The sequence below is a fragment of the Palaemon carinicauda genome, chromosome 28, assembly GCF_036898095.1.
Source record: "Palaemon carinicauda isolate YSFRI2023 chromosome 28, ASM3689809v2, whole genome shotgun sequence".
Lineage (NCBI taxonomy): Eukaryota > Metazoa > Arthropoda > Malacostraca > Decapoda > Palaemonidae > Palaemon > Palaemon carinicauda.
The window spans coordinates 8,495,766-8,507,890 of NC_090752.1; the positions used below are offsets into that span (position 1 = coordinate 8,495,766).

The 12,125-nt window shown below is 47.1% G+C and overlaps 1 protein-coding gene across 4 annotated transcripts in view; it reads left to right on the plus strand.

Annotated features, from left to right (window-relative positions):
* LOC137621449 (uncharacterized) overlaps positions 1–12,125 on the plus strand; it is a 107,513-nt gene that overhangs the window by 67,366 nt on the left and 28,022 nt on the right. For all 4 annotated transcript variants that reach the window (XM_068351757.1, XM_068351756.1, XM_068351758.1 and 1 more), the window contains one exon: positions 11,182–11,332. In XM_068351757.1, the coding sequence (XP_068207858.1) occupies positions 11,182–11,332 (151 nt within the window). The remainder of the gene's footprint in view (positions 1–11,181; positions 11,333–12,125) is intronic.

A 12,125-nucleotide genomic window follows, 5' to 3' on the forward strand; every position in this document is an offset into this window, starting at 1 on the left:
TTTTAAATACTATAATGAAAATTTTATGAAATCATTCTGTAGCAGAAGTAGGTACTGTATAGTGGACCTTACACAGAATTTTGATAGGGAAAATTCAACCCTTTACTTTAATTAATGTAGCCTTTTTTTGTGTTGTGCAAATTCCCTCTTTTTTTATTTTGTTCCAGATTGGCTCTTTATAGTAGTAGACTCCAGTTTCTACTTTTAGAAACATACAAATTCCATAATGGATATTAGGGTGTCCTTTTGGTACCTTTTTGGTAACCAATCTGAATAAGTATTTTGTATTTAATTATATATATTAGTAAGCTTAGCAGCCCAGAGAGCCATTGTTTTCATGCAATCAGAAGCATTGTTGTATGTAGGAGATTGTGTCATCTTTATCTTTTGAAAGTCTTGTCAGAATTTACAGATGCACAGCCTTCACATTACAAGATCTTCTAGCATGTAATGTCAGAGAGTAGTTTCTACTAAGATATCTCCATACCTGGTAATGTCCTTACAATCAGTATTTGTTCCAACATGTATACAGACCTGTCGTCCTTTAAAATAGGTAATGGCTTCAGTATAAGTGGAATGGAACAGCCTTGGAATTCACTATTGAGGTAGTTTCTGACAGGTGGTGGGGCCGTGCACTCTTTCTGCTGACCAGGTTTTGGAGGAGCTAGGCCTCCCTCCTTCACCTTTTCTATTGGAAGTGGGAGTGCTGCATCTTTCTCTGATTGAAATACTTTGGTTTTTTAATGAAAAAAATGTCACTTCTTAAGCACATTGTTGTGCATTTACAATCAAGTGGCATCCACTGGGCCATGGCCCCATCCTGAAGATCTAATAAACAGAGAGAAGGTTACATAGTACCTCTTCTGTCTCTGGTTTGGTTGGTGCCAGAGATTCTTCTCTCTCTGATACCAACCTTCCTGATTTGTCATTGGCTCCCAACCCGACTATGTTGCTAGTTCTGTTCTTGGAACAGAAAGCTCATACTCATGGGAAGGATTACATCTTCTGAGCAGTCTATATTTCATAGCACACTGTATAAACAGTCCATTGCTCAAGGACCCATCATATAGTGAGAGATGGCTGTGCTTCCTCGTTCTATCCTAAGAATAAGAATAATCATTTAATGGAAAGACCCTAGATCTTTTGTACTGTACCTGGAAATTTATAATGGTTCTTTCTTTGTTTTGTAGTACAAGAAGACCACAACAGTTCATGGTAATCCAGTTGACTACAACAATGGTAATGTTATCTTTTCAGTGCTGAAATTTTAAGGGAATATAATAGATATGTTTTATTTAGCATAAGAAAATTTTATTAGATTTAGTTAACCAACTCTTTTGAACTTGGTAACCAATAGAACTTATTAGGCCATATGTCATATACCTGAATGGTTTTAATTTTACAATAGATGTTCGTTCCTTCTAGTGGTGGCAAAAAATTACACGGAGTCCTTCTAAGTTTACTGAATGAATGAATTATTGTTTGTTCCGTAACCGAAATACAAACCACGCTATTTACAAAGGGTATTACTTTTAGCGTAGCTGAAATGGCGAGCCATTAGAATTTAACGAGGGTGTATTACCCCCGCGCTAGTTAGCGGGGGGGTAGGGGAGTGGTAGCTAGCTACCCCTCCTCCCCCTCACACACAGGTGAATACTCACTTTCACTTTTGGCTCGGACTGTGACAGACGTCTCTGTCTTGGTCCTCGCTTGGCAGCCATTGTCTGTTTTGTCTTTACTTAATCGCTTACTTTTCTTTTACTCAATATATATGTAAACATGTTTTCATGTTTGTATATATATTTGAGTATAGAAATAAGTAAGTTTCCTTTTCAGATGTGTGTGTGTAGTGTACGATATCTACGTGGAGGCCTCGGCAGTTAGGCCACCACGGCCTAATTTTATGGGTTGCGATCGAGTTTGACTTCGGTCTTTCTCTCTCTCTCTCTCTTGAGGTCGTTCACCCTTTTACTATGTTTTACTCGCCCTTGTAGCTTCCTTCCCGTGTGGGTGGGGTTGCTACGCCGTACATTTTGTCTCAATTAGTTTATGAATCTAATTGTAGTTGTTAATTTTTCAGCTTGTAGAACGATTCCTTTCGGGGTTTTCGTTTTTTCTTTAGTGTTCATTCATTTTTAAATTACATAATTACATAGTTACATAATTATAATTGTTATAATTCTGTTTTGGTTACAGCTCTCCTTCCGCGAGTGTAAGTGGTTGTGAGGGCACGTGCCTGTTGTGTAATTCTTGTTCCTTTTCCTCGGGATTCCTCTTCGGAGCCTTCCCGGGGGAATGAATGTGTACTAATATTATTTGTTTTATTTTTTTACAGTTACCGATCTAGTTCGTTTCTGTAATATAGCAACGGTGTGAGCTGTCTGGTTGAGTCCTGGGGATTCGGCTGTTGCTGCCTCCCCCCTTGTATTGTCGTCAGGGGCGTGTCTCCTTCTACTGGTAGTACTCCCGTGTCGACGGACAGCTCTCCAGTTCATTTTAGAACAGTCAGGAGGCTTGCCTCCTTGGGCGGATAACTTTCCTTCCGAGGGAAGTTTTTTCCTGTCCAGGCTTGAGCTTTTCCTCTTTTGGGGGGTTCTTCTCTTGCCTTTTTTTCGTGCGACTATGCTCTTGGTGCTGAGCGGTCGCACCTGCAGTTTCGCTCAAGGGGCTGGGCAACTGCAGGAGCTCCTCTTCGGAGGATTGCCCCTCTTAGGTCACTGGCTGACCAGTCTCTTCCACGAAGTGTTTCTCTTTCGTTCGCGAGAGAGTACACTCATAGAGACTCCTCTTCGGAGGTTTCTTCTGTTGCTGTTGCTGTTGGCCTCCCTCGCCGTAAGGCCCTCCGTCCGCCTCGTCGTAAGGGCCTCTCATCTCCCTATAAGGGTGCTTGAGGCGCCTTTTTGAATCTCCGTTTGCAGCCTACAACTTCTTTTTCTCGATCTTCCGTCTTGGTGCAGATGGACAGCAGTCTAATCTCGTCTTCCGACGGGCAACGGTCTTCCCGACGGACAACGGTCTTCCCGACGGACAGCGGTCTTCCGACGGACATCAGTCTCCCGGCGGACAACGATCCCTTCGGGGCAAAGGGTTGCCCCCACGGGGGTTCTTCCCTTGCGTGTCAGGGTTTCCCTGCGCGCCCTTCTGTTCGTCAGCGCTCTCCTGTTCGTCAGCGCTTTCAAGATGATCTTCCCTGTGGTTCCTGTTACGTGCCCTGTGCGCCCACGTTCGCCCTCGCGATCTAGAACTTCGGTTCAGGTCGGGGTCAAGGACTCTTCTTCTTTGCGCAGGCTTCCACGCGTAGCCTTCTGCTCGTCAGCGATCATCAGCTCGTCAGCGATCATCAGCTCGTCAGCGATCATCAGCTCGCCAGCGATCGTCAGCTCGTCAGCGATCATCAGCTCGCCAGCGATCTCCAGATCGCCCACGTGTGTTACAGCTGGCACGCCAACGTTCTCCAACACTTCTGAAGGAACATGGTTCGCCAGCTACTAGCTCAACTGCGGATGCTGATCGCCATCGCGCGACCCTCAACTGCAGATGCTGACCGCCATCGCGCGACCCTCAACTGCAGATGCTGACCGCCATCGCGCGACCCTCAACTGCAGATGCTGACCGCCATCGCGCGACCCTCAACTGCAGCTGCTGACCGCCATCGCGCGACCCTCAACTGCAGATGCTGACCGCCATCGCGCGACCCTCAACTGCAGATGCTGACCGCCATCGCGCGACCCTCAACTGCAGATGCTGACCGCCATCGCGCGACCCTCAACTGCAGATGCTGACCGCCATCGCGCGACCCTCAACTGCAGATGCTGCTCGCCATCGCACAACCCTGAACGATTGCCCGCTTACGCATGCTGCTCCTCATCGCACCACCCTGAACGATCGCCCTCCTGCAGATGCTGATCACCATCGCACCCTTTCACGCGATCATTCACCTGCGCATGCTGCTCGCCATCGCACAACCCTGAACGATTGCCCGCTTACGCATGCTGCTCCTCATCGCACAACCCTGAACGATCGCCCTCCTGCAGATGCTGATCACCATCGCACCCTTTCACGCGATCATTCACCTGCGCATGCTGCTCGCCATCGCACAACCCTGAACGATTGGCCGCTTACGCATGCTGCTCCTCATCGCACCACCCTGAACGATCGCCCTCCTGCAGATGCTGATCACCATCGCACCCTTTCACGCGATCATTCACCTGCGCATGCTGCTCGCCATCGCACAACCCTGCACGATAGCCCGCTTACGCATGCTGCTCCTCATCGCACAACCCTGAACGCTCGCCCTCTTGCGGATGCTGATCACCATCGCACCCTATCACGCGATCATTCACCTTCACATGCTGCTCGCCATCGCTTACCGCCAGCGATCTTCTTCACCTACGCGGCAGCACGATCCCTCGCCGTCACGCCCATTCCCCTGCGCGCCCGCGCGATCGCGCGCCCGCGCGATCGCTCGCCTGCGCGCCCGCGCGATCGCTCGCCTGCGCGCCCGCGCGATCGCTCGCCTGCGCGCCCGCGCGATCGCTCGCCTGCGCGCCCGCGCGATCGCTCGCCGGCGCGCCCGCGCGATCGCTCACCGGCGCGCCCGCGCGATCGCTCGCCTGCGCGCCCGCGCGACCGCTCGCCTGCGCGCCCGCGCGACCACTCGCCTGTGCGCCCGCGCGACCATTCGCCTTTGCGCGACCGTTCGCCCTCGCGCGACCATAGTTCGCGGCGAATTCCACAGCCGGTGGTAGCAGCAGGGACGCGTGCTCCTAGGCGGCACTCGGGATCACCTCCATCCAAGCACAGGTTGGTAGTGCAGGACGAAGACAGGTCAGTACAGCATTCTTCCCACCTTCTTTTCAGGCAGGAACCGTCGTGTCCTCTCCAAAGGATCGCCCGATCCCTTTCACCTTAGCGAGGATTTCGGACTCTGTGTCCTTGGAGCAGCAGACATGGTTTGATCCGCTGGCACGGGCGTTAATGAGGGTTATGAAACCAGCACTCACCGGCCAGGGTAACAAACCAGCGGCTGTCTCTCCTACGCTGAAGAGAAAGAGAGGAGTGGACTTCGTGGTGACTTCCCCCAGGGCGAAGTTGGTTCCCAAGAGGTCGGTCTCGAGGGTCCCCTCTCCTGCACGAGTACTCTCTCCTTCTCCCGCCCTGGAAGGATTTTTGGCGGGGGGGCTTTCCGTTGAAGATTTCTCCATCGGACAAGGGGTGACTGCTTACCTCTTCCTCTGGGAGCTTACCAGGTTCTTTCCCTCCTCGGTTACGGCCCGAGGTTTGGTTCAAGGAAGCTACAGGAAGATCAAGGGTACTTTCCTCCTCTCGAGCTCAGGCACCTTGGCCTTTCGTCGTTAAGTATCTACTTGCGGACAAGCTCGATGTTTTACCATTTGGACGCACTGACTGAAGGCTTCCTTCGGGTGTCTCATCTGTGGAGGTCAACGACCTCAGACACCCTTCCATCCTTGAGAAGAGTTTTGTCTTTGCCCAAGGACAGAGACTTAAACATCTGCTGTGCGGAGTAAATCGACTTCCGGTTTCACTCCTCCAAGGCGCCTTCTTCCAGACTCTGCAGGGCTCCAGCTCCCTTTTCTTTCAACCACGTCGGCCTAAGTTATCGGCTACGACAACTGGGACAAGGTGTCCAATTGCAGTTTCCTCCTGTCAGGAACAGATGGCACGGGAGACTCCCCCGGGGGGGCATAGTCCTAAAAGGAGTTCACGAACTCTAGGATTGCAGGTTTTTTCGCTGGGAGGATGCTTAAGGTTACTCATCCGAATGACAGCTTCCCGATGCCCATTCCCGCACAATCTCTGTGAGTAGCCAAGGATATCGCGCCTGCCGTCTCTGTCAGCGAATTCAGTGTCTCTGAACCTCTATGCCATAGCATCAGCAGAGTTGCCCGGTTGGGCAGAATGATCCATACCTTAGGCGAAGGTCTTCCTTAGGATCATCGACGGCTTCACCCCCGGCCCCCTCAGTCGATCCTTTCTTGTAAGGAAGGATCTGAGAGGGGATGTCCATAGTCGACCTCTCAGCCCTGATCAAGTTTGTCGAACAAACTTCGGCCAGCGTAGACCAGCAGAATCGATCAGACTGGTAACGAGGCGACAGGACTCCTTTAACCCTGGATCGGAAGGACGGGTACTTTCAGTTTCCATTCCATCCATCTTCCAGGGTGCTCGTCGAATTCAGCCTAAACTGCAAGTATTCCTGCTTATGATGCAGTGTGGCTATCCCGCCGTGGCATAGCAGGTTTGTTTCCCCAGAGAACTCTCCCTGCCTTCCTCTTGGCCGCTCAGGTGCAGACTTCCGCCTCCTCTGCTGTTTGGAGGGCTGGTCAACTCCGGTAGGCTCGGGTTTCGACCTTCTTCAGCGCCGGGAAAAGCTTCCGAATGCTGACCATGAGTGTGGGCTCATGGTACTTTGCTTGGAGCCTTCTCTTCCTCTGCCTCAACATCTGGAGTATCTGGCCATGATATTGAGTCAACCGCCTTACCACGTTGGAAACCCCGCTTCTCGTCCGTCCAGCGAGGTTAAGCAACGTCGGCACTTGGATGGGTGACCACCTGGGGACGCCAGATTCTGTTACCACATCCTCCGAGCCTTCCTTTCGGTTGACTGTGGCAAGACTGAAGAGAGTCGCAGTACCTGTTCTCAGTCAAGCAGAGTTTTCAGCCCTACCTTGGAACGTTTCCTAGTTCTTCTTTCCTCATTGACCCGTTTATAGTCCGAACGGTCGCCTCAGGATAAGTTCCATGTGGGGCGATCCAAGTTCCGGTGGCTTCAGGCAATGTTTAACCGGACTCCCTGGCCCTATGGGACCAGCGGAACTATTAAACCTGCAATGGGTGTTGACCTATGGAGCCTCTTGATGGTAGTGGATATTCTCGTCCTTTCCCCACATTCTTGATGCGGTTCTCGGACTCGTCAAAGGAAAGGGGGGGGGGCATGTTCCGGTCCAGGCCTATGGTCAAGACCTGAAGGATACCTCTCCATCATTCAGGCAGGCTTAAGGGCCTTAGTCTGGCCCCTCTTCAGTCCTACCGCTCCTGCCAAGTCGCCCCGTTGCGTGTCGACTTCATGCTAACCAGCAGGGGACGCATTTTCACACCTTCACATCTTGCAGTAGAGATTCCGGGATGATTGAGATTCTCTCAATTCCACCATCGGCTCTCTCATTCCAGGCAGGGGAATGTTTCTCTCAGACTATCCAAGCAGAGCCTCATAGAGAGAGTGTACCTAGGGGTCTTTGACCTTGGGTAACCAGCAAGTGCTGATCTGGGGGACCTGATCGCGACAGCTTGGAACCTCAAGCTTCCGCTAGTTTTCCCCCCAGTCTCAGACCCCGAGACTCTGGCAAGATGCATTCCGGTGATGGTGGGACAACTTCGACGCCTGCGTCTTCCCTCCTTTTTGTCTGCGGACAATGGGTCTCAACAAAACCAGGTTGTCTGTCAACCTTTCAATGGGAGAGCTCCACTGGGACTATGCGCAGAACGGTTTCTGGACCCTCTGCTTCCCCTGACGGAACTCCCGGGAGAGCTTCTCCCACGGCGCAGGCTACTCAAGCAACCACACTGCGACATCTCTCCCGAACCGGGGCGTCGCTTCGGCTTCATGCCTGGAGACACTACGCTTCCTCCTCTAGAAGAGACAACCCGCTACAGTCGCGGTACGGAGGTCGCGTCATCTGCGATAGTCATCCACAGGGGTCTCCCAGGCAAAGTGAAGAGTCTAAGGTGGTTGGTGCCGTGGGAGATATACCTCTTCCCGTGAGGCCTCTTCTCCAGCAATAACGGTCTTATTGCCTTTCGGCGGGAGGAAACTCCTTTCCGCTCTTGGCAATGAAGCCTGTCGCTCAGCCTTTCCCTGACCTTCAGGCTTAAAGGAATAACTTTTTCCTGCCCGCTGGATCTATTCTCGCTCATGCGAAGCTACGATCGTCCCTGCCCTAGTCGGAGGAAGACCTCCAACTTGGAGCATGGCTCGGACTTTTAGTCCTTTAAGAGATCTTCTCAAGACCCTTTTACGACAGGCCTCGGATTGTATTCCGCCTTGGGTCTTCTGCTCACTCTGGCCACGGCCAGTGTGTAAGCAATCTTCTTGGTCTCTTACTACTCCCCCCCTTTCTAAGGAAGAGGGGAAGGCAACATTCAGGCTCGCTCCTGAGTTGTTGGCTAGACTCAGAATCTGAGGGTCCCGACCCTTCGGTCCGATTCATTCAAGATTTTGAGTCTCCATTCTGTGTCTGATGTCCCAAGACCTTCTCTTTCTTGCCAGTACAGGAATCGAGAGGTTAGCGCTGGGAACAGCTGCAGTTTGGCCTCAGTTGCAGCCGATTTGGGAACACAAGGAGGACATGGGGGGAGAGTCACCAGTATACCTCTTCAGCCCGGACTCAAGGACATTCATCTCGACCTGTCTTCAGACCCTCCCCCGTCACGTCTCCCTACAGCACGATGTTGGATACATCGCAACGTCCCTCGCCTTCGAGTAATACTACTCTGTGACGCAGGTGCTACAAGCTGGAGTCTGGAAGCGTCTGATGACCTTCGCAGCCCGCTTCCTGCAGGGCGTGACCCACAGGAGTCTCGATACGTTTTCTATCGCTCTGTGGTGGCTACACAACAGCTGGTCTAACCTCAGGCTCCTTTTTGGACAGGTAGCAGAAGGTTGAGGGCATTGTTATCAGGTTTTAGTCTGCATGAACGAAAGAAGTATGTCTGGCCCTTACTTCTTTCTTCATCATCCCCTCTACGGGGAAGCAGCATCCTGGTCTCTGCATAGCTGACCTCGAACCTCTGCAGGTAAACCATGCTTCCTTGTGTTCCGAGTATTGAGTCAATACTGTCGCGTCCCCCATACCCTGACGAGGTGGTATTGGGAACGTCCTAACCCAGAGTTCCTTCTGGAACTCCAGGTCAACTGCCTAAGACGGGTCACACTTCTTCCTTCACACACAAGCTTACGTAGGCCACATGGTTCCTTGCGGTGCAAGGAACTTGTGAGGTGCAGGGACTCCTTTTCTCGAGTGCGACTCACTCGGATTCTGAGTCCCCGGGTAAAGCCAAAGCCAGTATGGCTGGGGACTTTCCACCCTTCCTAAGGGATAAGTCACCCTTTGTAAATAGCGTGGTTTGTATTTCGGTTACGGAACAAATGACAAATTCGAAGATAATTTGTATTTTTCCTAACCATACAAACCTTAGCTATTTACACATATTTGCCCGCCAGCCCTGTCCCCCAAGACAAGTCCTACCTCTAAGTGAAAGTGAGTATTCACCTGTGTGTGAGGGGGAGGAGGGGTAGCTAGCTACCACTCCCCTACCCCCCCGCTAACTAGCGCGGGGGTAATACACCCTCGTTAAATTCTAATGGCTCGCCATTTCAGCTACGCTAAAAGTAATACCCTTTGTAAATAGCTAAGGTTTGTATGGTTAGGAAAAATACAAATTATCTTCGAATTTGTCATTTTATACTTTAACATGAAGGAAAATAAATTCACTGCCGAGTCTTGTGAAAGTGAGGCTTAATTTGCTGTTTCAACATTATTAGGATTTGCTGAGAAATGCAGAACACATTGTCCTTATGGAATTTTTTTGAGCATCTGAAAATTTTCAGAGGACACTCTCTGTGTTGAAGTAATCAGATGCTTTTCTTGAATATGAATGTAATACCTGAAGGATTGCTATAAATGTCATTTAAAAAAAAAGGAATCCTCTAACCAATTGCTCAGTGTCCAGTCAAGGCAAAAACTATACTAAAGGACTTTGGCAGCAACCCTTCAATCCCAAACTGCACCCATCTTCAGCCTTTGATTCTGGTTCTTTTCTTTCATATTACTGCTTATCCACTTTCAATTTTGAACTTCTTTATGCAACTGTGGGGTTTCCTAAGTTGATCCTTGATGCTGAATTGCCGTATGGCCCACATTCCGTACATCCATCCTTGCATTCAGGGGAATGTCTTCAGTGAACATAATTAATACTGTATTCTTTAGCTGAAGATTGAATTCTTCCCCTTTGTAAAATATTTTTGCAATATTTACAGTGCACATTAGCATCAGGAACTTGTCAAGTTGCAAACAATGACCCCTTTGGGCTTATTGGATTTATTGAAATCTTTTTTAAGTAATGCTCTAATCATCCCCATAATTTTTGAATTCCCATTTAATTTATTCACTTTTGAACTTGAAATATCCACAGAAAGATCAGTTAATAGCTTCTCTTTTATTTAAGCAGTTAATAGCTTCTCTTTTATTTGAAAGTATCAAAGGTTTGTTCAATATTACTAGCCAAGCTGAAATCTTAGCTGGAAATAGAAAATGCTACAAGCCCAAGACCCCCTATGGGGAAAGCAATCCCTTCTGGGGAAGAAATGGAGGAGCAAAGAATAAATTACAAAAGTTGTGGGATGGCATGAAGGAAAGTCACAACTACAGTACATTTGGAGAACTATTACTATACTGCAGATCCATTTTAGGGATGTTATACCTACATTAGATTGAGCTGTGGAGTGGGAGAAGGTTGATAACTTTAAAACATTACAGTAATTTCTTTGTGTTTGGTAGCTTGAAGTTATGTATCTAGTTTTGACTGTCATTCAAGTGAGTAGTTTACTAATAAAAGGCTATAGTTTTGGGTTTATAACATTAACATGGAACATATATAGGCTGCCATTGATAATTTTGAGTGACTTAATTTTCGCAAATTAAATTCTATGCATTAGAAAGTACCAACTTATAGTAAAGTACAGCTGTATACATTTAGGCTAACAAAATTCAAGTAGTAGTTTTTAATATGGAAAAACTATTGACCATGTTTTCTGTAAATGTGCATATTGTTTATGTTGAAGTATTATTTTTAATATTATGAGGTTATTTGAAATTGTTGGTTTTTATACCGTATAAATTTTAAAATTTTTAGGTGGCAACACATCCTGTATATTTAAATTTCTCCTGGTTTGGTCAATTTAAAAATAAGCACATGTAAGAGCATGTTCTTGAATGTTGGTAATTTTATGTTTATCAGTAAAGTCGATTTTTTCACACATTACGAATTTACACAAAAAGTTTGCACGCAGCAAAACTATAAATACCTGAATATTTTGTGTAGTATGACTATGATTTAACCAGAGTTTTTATGTGAATGTTTTAATGATCGTAATTCCTACAGACCTTACTTTGAGTTGAAGGCAGCTATAAACCAGCAGTTGGAAGCTCAGAAACAGAGAGTACGGCAATTGGAAGAAAATGTCACTGGAGCCAAGATGACTTACGCTCAGGCCCTTGCCAACCTTGAGACCATTTCTGATGAAATTCACAGAGTAAGTTTTCCGCTAAAGTTGTTTACGTTATTGTCAAAATATTATTTGTAATTTGATATGCTTAGACATAACTAAAATCTTTTTTTGTTATTATTCTAAAATCGTAAATTAAGTGAAAAGTTTAAAATACTGTACAATGAATAGATGCACTTTATATAGACTATGATATATTGGTTTTTAATCAATTTTTAGTGAAAGGTTGATCAAATGAATTATAGTTAGTGCTAAATAAAAAGCAAAAAAGAAGAAGAAAAAAAGAGGACTCTAGAAGGGCAATTACCTAAAATTCTTATGGAGAGGTATACCACTTTCAAACTTCACTAATACATCTCTTCCTCCCTTCCTTACCACCTTATGCTTGTTACCCATTCTTTTTACTACATGTAAAGTGAAGTTCATGTTCATTTATTCTATATTCATTCATTCATTCTTTGTAAAGTGAAGTTCGTGTTCATTTATTCTATATTCATTCATTCATTCTATCAATTATAAGTTTTTATTATTTTTCGTATGCTTTCATGTACTATAATGGATTTTAATATTGTAAACTTTTTGTGTAAAAATGGCCTATAATAGGAGCATCCATCTGTAGGAATCAATTAGTGTAATGCTATGTCTATTCATTCTTATGGGAAAATTGATTCGGTATTCAAGAGCCATGTCTAATTGAAGGGAAAGAAAGTGGGAGTAAAACTAATTTTACTTTAAAAGTAAAGCTGATAGTAATGGAGTAGTGCAAGTAGTATTGATTGTTTCTATTATAATTATTATCATCATCATCATTATCGTTGTT